The sequence below is a fragment of the Zophobas morio genome, unplaced genomic scaffold (assembly GCF_036711695.1).
Source record: "Zophobas morio isolate AGI-343-1 ecotype UQ-CSIRO unplaced genomic scaffold, CSIRO_AGI_Zmor_V1 ptg000403l, whole genome shotgun sequence".
In the NCBI taxonomy this organism is placed as follows: Eukaryota; Metazoa; Arthropoda; class Insecta; order Coleoptera; family Tenebrionidae; genus Zophobas; species Zophobas morio.
This window is the reverse complement of record NW_026972507.1, coordinates 83,438-97,961: the sequence shown is the minus strand read 5'-3', so window position 1 is coordinate 97,961 and position 14,524 is coordinate 83,438. Positions and strand designations below refer to the sequence as shown.

General features: G+C 29.8%; 1 protein-coding gene across 1 annotated transcript; it reads left to right on the top strand.

The window, feature by feature from the left end:
- Positions 1–9,294: 9,294 nt before the first annotated feature.
- LOC135120641 (insulin-like growth factor-binding protein complex acid labile subunit) lies at positions 9,295–14,485 on the top strand. The gene is made up of 29 exons (XM_064044977.1): positions 9,295–9,338; positions 9,844–9,915; positions 9,973–10,044; positions 10,121–10,192; positions 10,330–10,401; positions 10,472–10,543; positions 10,738–10,809; positions 10,869–10,940; positions 11,006–11,077; positions 11,132–11,203; positions 11,265–11,336; positions 11,399–11,470; positions 11,530–11,595; positions 11,651–11,683; positions 11,803–11,922; positions 11,979–12,050; positions 12,133–12,204; positions 12,270–12,341; positions 12,410–12,481; positions 12,536–12,607; positions 12,663–12,734; positions 12,855–12,926; positions 12,994–13,065; positions 13,189–13,260; positions 13,314–13,385; positions 13,635–13,706; positions 13,813–13,884; positions 14,082–14,180; positions 14,460–14,485. The coding sequence occupies exons 8-28, from the start codon at positions 10,909–10,911 to the stop codon at positions 14,155–14,157; spliced, it is 1,479 nt and encodes a 492-aa protein (XP_063901047.1). The 5' UTR covers positions 9,295–9,338; positions 9,844–9,915; positions 9,973–10,044; positions 10,121–10,192; positions 10,330–10,401; positions 10,472–10,543; positions 10,738–10,809; positions 10,869–10,908; the 3' UTR covers positions 14,158–14,180; positions 14,460–14,485.
- Positions 14,486–14,524: the final 39 nt, after the last annotated feature.

The following is a 14,524-nucleotide window of genomic DNA, read 5'->3' as shown; positions in this document are numbered from 1 at the left end:
CGCTATAGTTAATCATTAAGAACGCGTACTAGAGCTACAAACTCTTTTACAGTTATTAATTATGCAAGAAGAATGTAGAATATAATCATAGGCAGTTTTTAATTATCGTAAAACCAACAAAAAATTATAGGCTGTTATACACAAAAAGAGTTATGGACCGATTTTGATGTCAGGGATTGTTTTTAAAATTTTGGGTCAAACTCATTTAATAATAAAGGTTATATAAAAATAAGATCCTTGGTTTTCATAAAAAATGTAAGAAGGTTGAGTAAACATAAACTAAATTCAAGTAACTATTCAAGAGCTTTTAATGACTTTGAAAAGACTGATCTTAGCTTTTTTTAGGAGTTTGCCAAGTTCATAAAAAAGGTTTTTCGAGAAAATGAACCCTTTAGTTCGCTTGCTTTAACTATTTGTCGCTAATAATCGATCCCATCTCTTTTTAAATTAATTTTGACAATATAATGAAGAAATTTCTAAGTAATTATTTTTTATGAACTTATGATCTCCGCCTAAAAAAATTTTATTCTTTCAATGAAGCCATGTAGACAGATATATTTTATGATTTTATACTCCGACTTGTGGGTCATTATGGAAGCGTCAGGATGAATGATTGGTTATTTTAATTTAAAAGGGGTCATTACAAACGAAAAACGGAATTCCTATAGGAAATTCAACCTCCCCAGTATAGCCAAGTTATAGGTGGCTTACTAGGGGGCTTGAAATTAAATTCTACAAGAAAATCCTAAATAATTCTTTAATTTATAATGAAGTAAAACGCTGGCCAACTTTAGTAGTATTCCTGGTTAATGAACTAAAGAAATACAATTCCTGGGTATTGGCATATACACGAATGGTCCAAATATTTGGACGTCGGTTTGAAGGATACTAACCAGCTTACTCTTTAGAAATTGTAAAGAAAATCAGAAGTATGTCATTTGTAGTATAAATTATTGAGCTCGTTTACTAAGAGAGGTCATACCCTAGTAGTGATGGCTAATTTATCCTTAATTGGCGATTTTCAGGAAGGTAACCTTCCACTTGGAACAGGAGTTGACTTAATACTAGGAAAACCCAACTTAGAAATTTTTTGTTTCGAATAGCGAGTCTCCTTGATCTAGATCGTGATGGAGAAACGATATCAAAAGAATATAACTAAGGTGGAGGTCTGTTTTGACAAAAGAGCGCAGATGGTATAGAGATCACCAAATTTGATGATGTGGAAAGTTGTTAGTAGCGTTATGAAATTGGCACCGTTGCAAGTCAAATTTTCATGAAAACACCTAGCCAGCCCTGTCTAAATACGAAAATAAGAATAAAACAAAGACCAAGGTCGGCTTGCAAATAGTGTGAGAAAATATTTAAGGCAGGATATATAGAGGAAACAGGAAAAGTAAGTATTTTACAGAGGTGCTAGCCCAAAAAAAATACAGCACGTACCAGCGAAATTTATAAAAATGTGTGCCGCCTTACAAGGGTTAAATGACAGGTGTGTAGTGGAAAGATACCGGGCACCGATGAGAGGGATATTAATATTTCTAAGAAGTAAATGTTAGATAAAAAGCGGTTAGGCCTCTATGAAGATAATCAAGCGCGTTAAAATTACAAGCGAAAAATAAAAGAATAATAAAATTGTAAAATAAGCTATTAAGTACAATTGGTTATAAACGAAATTTTAGCTATGAAAAAGAGAAGGAATTACCCAATAAAACTACGAAAGAAACTCAAAAAAAAATTAAGGTTAACACCGGAATCTAGATAATATAAAAAGAGAGGCAAAATGCGCTCCTTTTAAAAGAATTTAACAAGAATACAACAGTACTGACAACAAAAAAGGCGAGAACAAAAAAGCCGGGAGGAGCTTTACTACAGGCAATTAAGCCGATTATATACCTTTACAAAAGGTTTAAAAAAAAGCATTTCCATTTATGTATCTTTGTAAAATTAAATTTAAGATTCTAAAAATAAACATGTTTAATATGGCCCGGCTAAAAGAATAATTACCATATTTGTATATTAAGTTTAACATAACCTCTACCAAATTGTTTTATGTTGCGTTTATTTCATAAATATTAGTTTATGATATTTTCAATTAATTTATCTTTTAACTATTATTTTTGTGTGGATTATTATTGATTAAATGTGTGTGTAATTTTTTAATAGAATAGAGGAGCTCTACACCGGGCGCAAATTTTTATCTGAGAGTTGGCCTCAGGGTAAGTAAAAATTAGGTAGTCGAGGTAAATAACACGCGTGCCCAATTGTAACAGTAAAAAGGTACTTAGCGCCTTAGATACCTCGAGCATTCAAAAAATATTTTAATATGACTATACAGGACGGTAGGATGGTGCAATGGACTGTGCTACCTTTTGGTTATTTCAATGCACCTTTCGATTACCAAAAAAAATAGGTCTGGATTTTATAATGGCGGGTCTTAAGAATACGCATGTTTACATTAATAATTGTTTAGTGACCAGCAAATTTAAAGTAAAACACTATAGAAAGTTGTGTGATCTGTTAAGGAGATGGGAAATTTTCTACGTTAAAATGAGACTAGAACGATCTAAAAAAGATGAACATATTCTTGGACATTAGTGTAATCACTGAGTTATAAACTATATAGTTACTTTCCCAGTAAAAAATTTGTAGCTTTTCGTTCTTACTCGTTTATAAAGATTGTCAAGCTTCAGTTGAGGGGTTCCGTGGTAACAACATGACACATGAACTTGGCTGTCATAGACAAGGCCAAAATATTATGTGCTTTTAACTTCTTTTTTTTCACTAACAATTGAGTCAGACGATAGAGGTCCTGTTACCAGGTAATCCCGATCCCAACCTTGTTTTTCAAACTTGAAAGTTATCTCCGTCAAATTTAATAAAACTTAAGTTTCACTTAGTGGGAAGAAAAAACCAAAAAACCAAAATGAAAACTTAATCTGTTGAAATAAAATATAGCTGTACACAAGACATCAGGGAAACATAACGACAAAAAAAGGATGAAAGCAGTAACTTTAGCAGTATTCGTGCCATAGGTTTTTACGTAATGACTACGTGCTTTAAGAATGATATAAAAAACCAGGATCAACTAAAAATATGATGTTTTATAATAGTTACAAACTAACAGTTTTGCGGGAGACTCATGTAAATGGTTAGGAAGAGAGCTCTTAAATTTGAATGTATAATAAGTTAAGATAGAATTGCAGGGGTTCAAATACTTGCCGAGGCTGAAAAGTAAGGAAGAATTAATAAGTTTTACACAAGCTTGAACTTTTTAAATCACTATATTCCCAACAATAAAATCGTAACTAAACCCCATACTAGTCTTTTATATAAAATAGGCCGAATTTGAATAGAGATATTACGCCTTTTAAGAGAAAAGATTATGAAAGGAACATATAAATAGTGATTACGAGTTAATTTTATAAACAGTTGCGAGCAATGTTGGTAAGAGGGAGTTTAATTTCGAAGGTTCAATGGACAATTGCATTACACAGCTTTTGCCATTTCTAAGTTCAATGACGCACAGTAAAAGTATAGTGTTACAGATAGGAAAACTTAGCGGTGGCGTGGACCAAAAATAACTTATGGACTAAATTCAACTTACTAGTTAGTCATTGATTTTTTTAAGAAACCGACATAATAGCTTTCCACTCATTTTCCAAAAAAGAACAATATTGGTTTTTATAATATATTTAGGGCAAAAGCAATTTTATCTCAATTACCCACCGATGCAGTTATGGCTTACGTATATACAGTTTGTGAAAGTGGGATGAATGACCTTATAAATGATAACGAGGTTAAAGAGGTACATAATAAAAAAAAAATTGAGAGTGGTTTCAATGAAAAGAAAGAACTTGCAACAAGTGATGAAAGATAAAATTTAAAAAATCAGGAGCATAACATTGTCGATGAATGCGAAATCTGCCGAAGCTTTGAAACATAACACGTAAGCCCTGAGAAGAACTTCGGTTAATGACTATATCTAAAAGACCGCTAGAGCACTTGTCCGCAATTATAATGGTAGTGCTAAACCATGGAGGGTCATGATAGCGTATTAATTTTAGTTGATAGATACAAATCGCTATGTCTGTGCAAAAGCATTATATGAAGATAACACTCAATTAATTTTTGGAATGTTTGAAGAAATCTTTAAGTGGTAGGAATCCTAACAGATAACTTTAGATCGGTATTCTAACCTCAAAACTAATAAACCAGTGACTTTCTTTAACAAGTATGGAGTTAAAGCACATTACATTCGTCTATTGGTTTGTGAACGCACAATTCAAACAATCAAGCTAAATTCTAGTTGCGAAAGTAAAATAGCATGAACTATTTTAGTAGTTGAATACATTTCCAAACATAACAGAATTCCTGAGTTGGGTGTCACTGTCAAACGGGGGTAATGATAACTTTGAAGATCTTTACAAACGTGGTGATATCTGTCAATAAGATCAGGAAATCAAAAAAGAGGAGGGAGAAACACATAACGGCAAATTAAAAGTGTTATGAAAAGCAAAGCGATAAGTGGATTTGTTAAACAAGAAATATGATGTTACTGTAGACAATTACTGTGTATATCGAATTTCCAAAAAGCGGAGCTTAAGATGAAAGTGGTAAGGCCCTGCTAGATGGTTGGAAATTTTGGAAAAGGAATTTTAAAAGTTGTAATATGCAGCGTAAAATTTAACTGAGACAAAAAAAAATAGGATAAGTAAAACAAGCTTAACGGATATACTGTTTAATTAAGAAGACATAAAATTAGAAAAGAATTTCTAAAAAATACTTACGTAAAATCAAAAGGTAGAAACCGATTTGGGAAGGTGGCAGCTAGTAGGGATGTTGGATATATTTTAGTAGAACCATTCCTAGCCCCTGGATGTTACCAATTGAAGACGAGTTATCAAAGTACTAATACTTCCGGCGAGAATATATTTAAAATATTAGGAGCTTGCAAATTTTTAAATAATAGGATCTACAGAGAGCAACTAATACACAAGCCATCGCAAAATATTGTTTTTACTAGTTGGAATAGTTTCATCTAGAAGAGAGAAAGGGGAAGGGTTAACTGTGTGCATTCCAGTTAAATAAGCTCTAATGCCGGGTATAGATTAATGAGCTCTTTATTAAAAGTTTGATGTAAAGGTTGCTTATATTTAATGTGAAAGAGTTAATTATACTAGTAACATGCTAATGGTATACGCGCATATGAGCAGCGTAAAAAACCTTAGAAAGACATACTCGAGAAATTAATTTGTTAGGTGTAGCGCGATGTAATTTAATAAGAGTTCAAGTTCTTCGCTCGGGAAAGTTAAAGATTGTCAAATAAATCACCGCAGTATCTTTTTCTCCTTCTACTTTCCTATATTTTACTTTTTTTAATTTATCTATGATATAATAGCGCTCGAAACTACCAGCCATGAAATCAACAACTAACAAAACACAAAAAATAAGCTTAAGCTATTATCACTTTTTTAAAACAAAATTAATCTGGAAAAAAAAATCAATTCATATAAGCATGGAAAAAAATTTTCACCTTTAAAGATATTAATAGTGAGAAACTGTGCAATAAAGTGGCTGTTCTACTAATACTTTATTTTTTCTTTTTATTTATTCTATGGTTGTTAGCAACTACTTAACATTTGAGTGCTCGTAAACTGGGAGTAGTATTTTTAATTAATAGCATTTTAATGAAAAACCCGAGCTTGTCTAGGGTTAAACATGACAATCTTTGATTCTTGCGCATTAAGGTGTTACACTTCAAGGTTTTTTTTTAGTAGTAGACACAATCACTCCCATTCCTTCTATTATACCAAAGTGTATCTCTTTTTTAACGCGCCAGGGAGGCTCATTACCATTTTGTCAGTTAGCTTAACATCTTTCAGTCGATTTTTACGGTAATATACGAAAGACCACCCTTGTCTCAAGATCAATTCGTTTAAAGTTTATTTTCAAAAGTGATTAACCCTTTTGCCTCAGGTTTATTTTCGAGCTTCTTACTGTAGAGAAATATTCCACTTGCCGCCCCTAAAATTTAACATTTGCCAAACTATAGTAGAGGTAAAATAAACTAAAAATCAAATAATCCAAAATGCAAATATTAACTTAACTAAAATCAAAAATTTGCTTACGGGATTTTTAGGTAAGCGTTAAACGGTATTCGTAGAAGAGAACTGAGTGAAAATTTACAAAGTATAGACTTTTTAATAGATAAATGAGGGTTTATAATAAAAAGATATGGTGCTTTAACAAAAAACTGAAACGAGAAAATACCGGAGTTTTAGTTAATACTCAAATTAACCCTTTCGAAAATGTGATCGAAAGTTTTAATAAATACTAGTTATTTTTTAAGAAAAAGTATGGTTAAAAACAACTAATTAAGTGCGCTAAGTGGGACAAAGAAGTAAAACTACCGAGTTTTGTAGACGTCATCTATAATACTTGTTGCATTAATGACTGATATAAATAATACCACTGCTTAATAGCAATATCAAAAAAATTGTTTATGTTTTTTTTAAAAGTAAATATGAACAATTATCCCGAATGCTTTATCTTATGAAACATGCTTATTTGAAGATAGATCGATTAATTAAACTTATTTACTATAAACTTTGACCAGTTGTGGCTATTATTTTAAATGGATATAATACCTTCGATGAAATTAATTATTAAGCTTCAGTTAAAAAAAATTTACAGATTTATGTTTTATTAATATATAAGGAATTAAATACTTTTATAATATAAATAAGTCATTTTAACGCACTTCCTCAGATTTGCTTGCACTCATATACTTTACTTTCAATGCAAAATTATATGTAAACTTTATTCTAGAAAAAATAGTGCTGGAGGTAAGCTATATTTGCAAACTGTGCCTTAATAAAATTGTTTCAGCTTCAGCACTTTGTAACCAAAAATTTTGGTTTTTTGTTTGATCAGCTTTTATCTGATCAATAACTATGTTTTCTTCCCTAATAAGTAATTTTATGTATTAACTGACACAAAGCTAAAGGTAGTTTTACCAATATTCAAATTAATTTGGAATATTAGTCACTAAAACCTAATAACCAAAAAAATTATTTTTTTTCTCATAATTTAAAACTCATTTACTAATATATATAAACTTGCGGTAAAATTATAGAATGCCAGATATTTTACAAATTTATAACTTGCCGAGAATTTCACTTAAAGTTTATTTCTAATAAACATTATTCACTGTTTAAAATAATATGGATAATCTTGTTTTAGTTACCGCGTTAAAATATTTAGTAATGATTTTAACGTGAGTATATAAAAGACTTTAAGGAAGGGGGTGAAATTTTTATTTTAAGTTAATACAATTAAATGGGTAAAGTTTTTGCAGCGCTCTCAATTCCAATTCTTCTTGCGAAAAATTTATTAACTCACTGTATTGGCTCTGTGGAAACTCTACACTTGTAACTCCCTTAATATAGCCCAAAAACTAACAACTCTTATATCGTTTACCTTATAAAAAAAATTTAGATTATTAACGTTTACTTTCTAAATAGTTGTTATAAGTTTAAATGAAAAATACTCCTTATATTTACCAAACTTTACTGAATTTAAATGTAGAGAATTAAGGTCGAGTAGAGAGCTATTTTTTTTTTAATCTTACTGGCCAATTCTTTAGTTATTATTAACATTTTGAAACCTAATAACTTGTACTTTGTTATTTTGTAAAGAGATTTGAGACATTGCGGCTACAAAACTTTTAAAGAAGACAATTTTCCTCTCCACTTAACATTTGTGTAAGTATTTATTTATACGATATTTTGGGTAGTTGATTTTTGTCGTTGCCACAAGTTCGACTATAACTATAAACGTCGAAGACAAAGTTTATATTCCAGTTTTTCACTCTTTAAAATTGCATATAACAGAGATCTCAGCTACAATGATATTAGAAAGGTTGAAAAAAATACCTTTTCCTCGCATTGCGCTTTAGAAACATTGTAAGCGGAGTATTAAACATTTTACAAAGTAGTAATGTTAATTTCTAAAAAGATTACACCGGACATACCCATTAAATTAACTTATTCTTACAAATAAGTACAAATACTGCTCTAAGCATTTTTATTAAAAGGGGTACTGGTAATATACCAAATTAAGTATGTAAAAATAAATTTTTTTTTAGCTCACTAATAATGATAAAAAAAGTAATCATAATTAAATTAATGTCGGTAATGTTAGTTATTAGTTCGTACGGTTAAGTAATAAGAATTTTATTTATAACAACTAATAGTTGGCTAATCGATAAATTATTATATTAATTAGCATTAATATGAAGTAAAGGCGTTAAAAAAGCCTTTTTTTGTTTCCAGTCGAAACTATTGAATTTTAAAGTGGATCTAAAATATAGTAAAAGCTAACCAATTACTATTATAATTAAATTTAGAAATTTGTATCAAAATCGCATTCGTTTTATTCAAGACTCTTCCTTCGCAAATTTAAAAGCTTTAAACAGTTTGTACGTAACTCGTCAGGAGTTTTATAAGCTTTTAATATGATGCTCTTATAATTATATTAAAGTTGCACGTAAAACTAGCAACTTTTTTTTATTATTAAGAAACTTAGCTAGGAATCTACTGACCATTATAAAAAAAGAAGCGTTTCAAGGTCTCTACAATTTATCTAGTTTGTACGTTCTCGTTCATAAAATTATTAAACTCGCGTTCTATTAAGTATCTTTTTTCTGGCCAACAAATGTAGGACTCTTTGGAAAAATGGAATCGACCGTATTGAAGATTATGCGTTTTCCGATCTTCAGTCCTTAGAAAGTTTGTAAGTGCATTAAAAAAACGTATTTATAGATAGCTATAATAACTTTTGTACCACGATTTTAATTATAATATTTTTTTTATTTAGAGATTTATCTGCAAACCGACTTACCTTTATTAAAAAAAATTCTTTTAAAGGGCTTGACAGGCTGACTTCACTGTAAGATTGGCACATATTTCAGTAAAAAAAAGATAACGCATATATATATAGAAATCTTGAAACCAACAGCATTAACTTTATAGAAGATTCAGCATTTTACGATTTAAAGAACTTAATATATTTGTGAGATATAAATAATCTATGATAATGAAAGATTTTTTTAATGCTTTCATAAACTTGAAGAGATTTAAGCCGTAACCAACTTTGCTTTATTCAAAAAGAGCTGCTTTTGGGGGCGGCCAAGATAACCAGCTTGTATATCTACGTGCACAGTGTCACGTTTCACGTTCATTTTATTGACTGGCATGTTTTTTCAGGGAGATCGGCGCAAACATGTTAACTACTATCGATCTCGAGTCATTTTCCGAGCAGCTCGCTTTACGTGATCTGTTATATATTTTTTAAATTTTATGTCATCAAAATTCATCTATAAGCAACTTTAAACTTTTTTGTTCTTGTTATTTCTTTTAATTTTTCATTATTATTATTATTTATTGTTAAATTTTATAAATAATAATAAATTTATAATTTTTATAGAAACAATTGTTATGTTATTATTATGAAAAAATAACAGTTTATAAATATTAACTAAATTATTTAAAAAAGCCCCTTTTTTTTTTAGAGTTAGTTTCCCCTTTTTAACACCAAGTTTTTTTTATTTACGTTACTTACTTTCTACATTTTAACTTTCCTTGTATTTTTAAATAATTTTTCTCTTATGTAAAACTTTATACATAACAATTACTACAACCTCATTTTTTTAGTAAAAAATTTTTATATTTTAATTTTTTCTTCTAATAATTATAATAACTATTTAATCACTAAACAGTAGTTTGAAGCCTTATGAAATAACTTTATTAAATATTTTTTATATGTTTAAACAATTTTCAAAAGGAGTCTTTACGATAACCAGCTTCCTTTTATTAAGCGAGGCATCTTCAAAGGCTTGCACCAATTAACTTATTTGTAAGTATAACTAAAGCGGTCCTCATATATATTTTTTGTAATTCAATATTACTGTAGAGGCCTTTACAGGGGAAATATCAGTTCTATTGAAGAAGATTCGTTTTGTGAATTAGAGAATTTGGAAATTTTGTAAGTGTTTTATAAATTCGAGAAAATTTTTGTTTGGTAAATGTTTTTTGATAAATGATTTTTTACATGTCTCCAGGTATTTACCTGGTCTTCAGCTAACGATTCTACAAAATAATTCGTTGCGTGATCTCCAAAAACTAACTTACTTGTACGTAATTACTTACTCCCAAGTTTTTTATAATCACAAAATTCGTTACTTTTGGCTTTTTTTATATATTATTTTTATAGCTGAAGTTTTTTATATGAAAAAGAAAAAACTTTGATTCAACTTTACTTTTACTGTAGAAGTTTAAAGAGAAATAGAATTTCTATTATAGAAGCTGATGCCTTTTCTGGCTTAACTGCACTAAAGAGTTTGTAAGTTGATAACTTTTTTAAAAGAAATTATTTAAATCTTTTTGAGCGGAATTTTTTTTTCGGTGCAAAGAAATTTGGCTGATAATTTTCTTACAACAATTCAAAAGGAAACAGTGAAGGATCTTCTCAATCTCAGTTTCTTGTAAATTATTTTTTTTTAAATTTTTAAGATTGCGATTTTTCTTCGCAGGGAGAATCCATAAAGCTGTTCTGACAATCACTAACTTTTATAATTTATTAATCTACTTTGCAATATTATTTGCTTTTTAATGTATTATAGTATAATTTTTTTAATTACCTTTTTTTATTTTTCCTTCAATTTCTAAATTGTTTCAGGACTCTCTGGAATAATATTATCAACTTCATCGAAACTTCAACATTTACTAGTCTTTCTCTTTTAGAGACTTTGTAAATTTTTTTCAACTGTTTATTATTGCATAAAAATTACATTTAAATTTTTTTTAAAGGGATTTAGAAAACAACCGCCTTACCTTTATAGACCAGTCAATGTTTGCTGGACTCGTTAAGTTAACAACGCTGTAGGCTGAATATTTTTTTAAGAGCTCATAAAAAAAAGAGAGTTGATCTCTTTAAAATATTACAGTATTCTCAGTAATAATCGCATTTGCTCGATTGAGGATTCTGCGTTTACCCATCTACATTCTCTGAAATATTTGTATATTCTCTACTTATATGTTCGTACTATAAATAGCTTGAAAAACTCTTGTAGGAGTTTAGCAGGAAACCAACTAACTGCTCTTAGTAAAGAATTGTTCCAAGGCGTGAAAGGAATTACTCATTTGTGTGTCTAAAAAAAAAAATTAGCATTTATGTTAAGAAGTTTATTATTAATGCATGAAAAGAGCGCTCGGCACTAACAGGATAACAGCCATTACTAAAGACATGTTCCAAAATCTGCCAAATTTAAAATATCTGTACGTTAAAAGCGCTATTAAAAAGGTGTATAAAGTTTATTTTCTAATAATAATGCAATCAGCGATCTCCAAAACAACAGCGTTATCGCTATCGAGAAGGAATTTCTCTTCCATCTCACTACCTTGCAGTTTTTGTTCGTTGTTAGTCTCCAGCTGGCCTTTATCTGTTTCTCTATCGTTTTGTTATCAAAAGGAACTTAGAAAACAGTATCAACTCTACGAACGGAACATTTTTTGACCAGGAAAGCTTATATTGCAGGTCGTAATGCGTTACGGTTTTAATAAAAAGTAGATAATAGAAACGATTTTCTCAGTGAACTTTCTTTTTACGATGGATCTCTGGAAGGGTAAAAATTTGCTTTTAGTGAGTTTTAAAATGTATAACATTGCTATTGGCGTGTACGGTCGATTGGCTTGCTAATAGTGATACTTACTTGGTAACTGTTTATGATAAAATTAATTATAGAATAACGTACAGCGGGAACATACTTGATATTAGTTGGAATAGTAAAAATAATAGAAATCTCAGTGAGTACAACATCGTCGATAAGCAAGTATATTCTAATCATTGTTCCTTAGAAAGCTTGTAAGTCATGCAAGAAACAATATATGATTAAAGTTTTAATTTATATGCACCACAAGGGAGTTGGCTGGAAACGGAATAAGTTTTATCAAAAGAGAAACTCTGCTAGGTTTAGCGAGTTTGACCTCCTTGTAAGTATAGAATGTTAGTAATCGTGTAGAGTTTGCTTTTGAGTTTTGCTTGCAACTACGCTTATCGGCTGCGTTATCATAGAAATTTGGCTAATAACTTAATTAGCACGATAGAAGATGGTTCATTTTCCTACTTACGATTATTAAAAAGTTTGTACGTTTATTTTTTCTTCATTGACTACTTTTGGTTTATAAGTTTTTAACTTCATGTATATAAAGAGATTTATCTCATAACCAACTTCAAAGAGTCACAAAAGAAGACTTAAAAAATCTTTTTCACCTCACTTATTTGTACGTGTATCCTTTGAAATTATTATTTTATAAGTGAAGCAAGGTCGGTTGACATCAAAATTGAACAGGAATTTATTGCAAAATTCGATTGATTCTATAGGAAACCACACCTTTTCCCAGACGACTAGCTTGGAAGAATTGTAACTATTTGTTTAGCGTTACTTTATGTTTACGTCGAGGGTAAATATAAATAGAATTCTTGGTTACAACGGCATTGACTCCCTTGAAAACTCTTTATTTATTAATTTGAGTGCTTTAAAAGAATTGTAAGTGATGTGTTTCAATTATGAGGAAACTTGAGTGTTATGTGCTTGCCTAAAGAGACTTGTCTGGTAACAAACTTGGTTTATTGGAAAAGCAAATATTTCAGCAACTCGGCCGCCTGACCAGTTTGTAAGATGGCACGCCATTTACTATCTTTAGCATAAGTAGAAAGTATTGGAGATACTGTCTATAGCAAACATATAAATAAAAAATCCCCAAATACTATTTATCCGTTGAAATTAATAATAGATTCCTTCAAAGTAATAGCATCGTGACTATCGAAGACTCAGTTTTTTCCAAATTGAAAAACTTGAAGCAATTGTTAGTTGTATAAAATACTGAAGCTGTAAAATAGTATTTTATAGATACTTTTTGTTAAAAAAAAAAGAGATCTTTCTCGCAACCGACTCGCCCTAATAAAAAATGAGTCGTTCAAAGGTCTTTCTTACTTGACCAGATTGTACGTTTTAACTTAAATTTTTTTTTTTTAAAAAAAAAAAAAATTTGTGCCGTCACTAAATTTATAGTATATATTATATGTTTAAAAAACAGTTTTGCCTTTGGATTAACAGTTTTCCTACAGAAATCTTAAACATAATAGCATCACATATATAGAAGACGCTTCTTTTTCTGAACTCCATGAATTATTAATTTTGTGAGTTCATATTTAGATATGTAAACATATTACATTGGTATTTTTTTTGAAAGAAATTTAGCACAGAATGGACTAACTTTAATAACAAAGGAAATGTTGCAGGGCCTTCACAGTTTAACGGAATTGTATGTTTTTCCATATATAACTTACCAAAAGTTTTTTTTCACCAATAATGAAAAAAGGAAAAGTTGTGTTCCTGTACCCCAATAAATATTGCTTCCATATAGTTACTTTTATTCAACTTATTACCATCACTAACTATAATAAATATTTTAAAAGTAAAATTAAAAAAAATAAGGTATTCAAGTATATACGGTGGAATAATAAAGTAACTCAGGCAAGTAAGAAAGCCACTAATCATAATCTTTTTCCAGACATCTTAATAACAATAGCATTTATTCTATCGGAAGCACTTTGTTTTCCGATTTGTGGGGCCTTAAATACTTGTAAGTTAGCGTAGAATAATGTTTGTTAATTTATAGATAAATTATAAATAGCTTCTCTACTATCTTAGTAAATTTTAAATAATAAATTACACACTGCTGGTTATAGGGATCTTACTGCGAATAGCATCCACTTACTTAAGGAGTACGCATTTTCGGTTCTGCGCGTTTTAGAAGAGCTGTAAGTAAAAAAACAAAGAGCTTATGAAGTCCTCATATTATATCTTTAATAATATTTCTATAATAATATCAAGTCTTAAAAAAAAATTTATTTAGAACTTGCATATTCTATTGTGTATATTGATTGAGACAATTATTATATGTATATCTGCAACAAATATTGAACTCATTTTTTTCGCTACACAATTCTTTTTAAAGCTATATGGATAATAACTCAATAAAAGTAATCCCATATCGAGCATTCTATGAACTAACAGAAGTGACAACCTTGTAAGTTTCGCTACTAAAATTGTAAAAGTAATTCTTTTTCAACAAACTATATGAGGATTGAAGTATTTATATAAATTGCCTTTTTTGTAAACGAATCAAAAAAAGGGGAGGAGGTTCAGTTCGGTGTGTTGTGTTCTACCTTTTAAGTAAAATAACTTGTGTGTAGTGGCACGTGTTCCTGCCACGTGTTATGTTGGGGACGAACACGCGGTGAAGTCATGTGGTATCATAGTCCAACATGTGTAACACGTGGGTGATCACGGGATTTTTTAGAGTTACTTCGACGGCGTGTAACGTTACTTTTAGATCTCTACGAAACAATCCCATCAATGAGATTAAACCTGACGCTTTCGATACTCTTTTTTCTTATG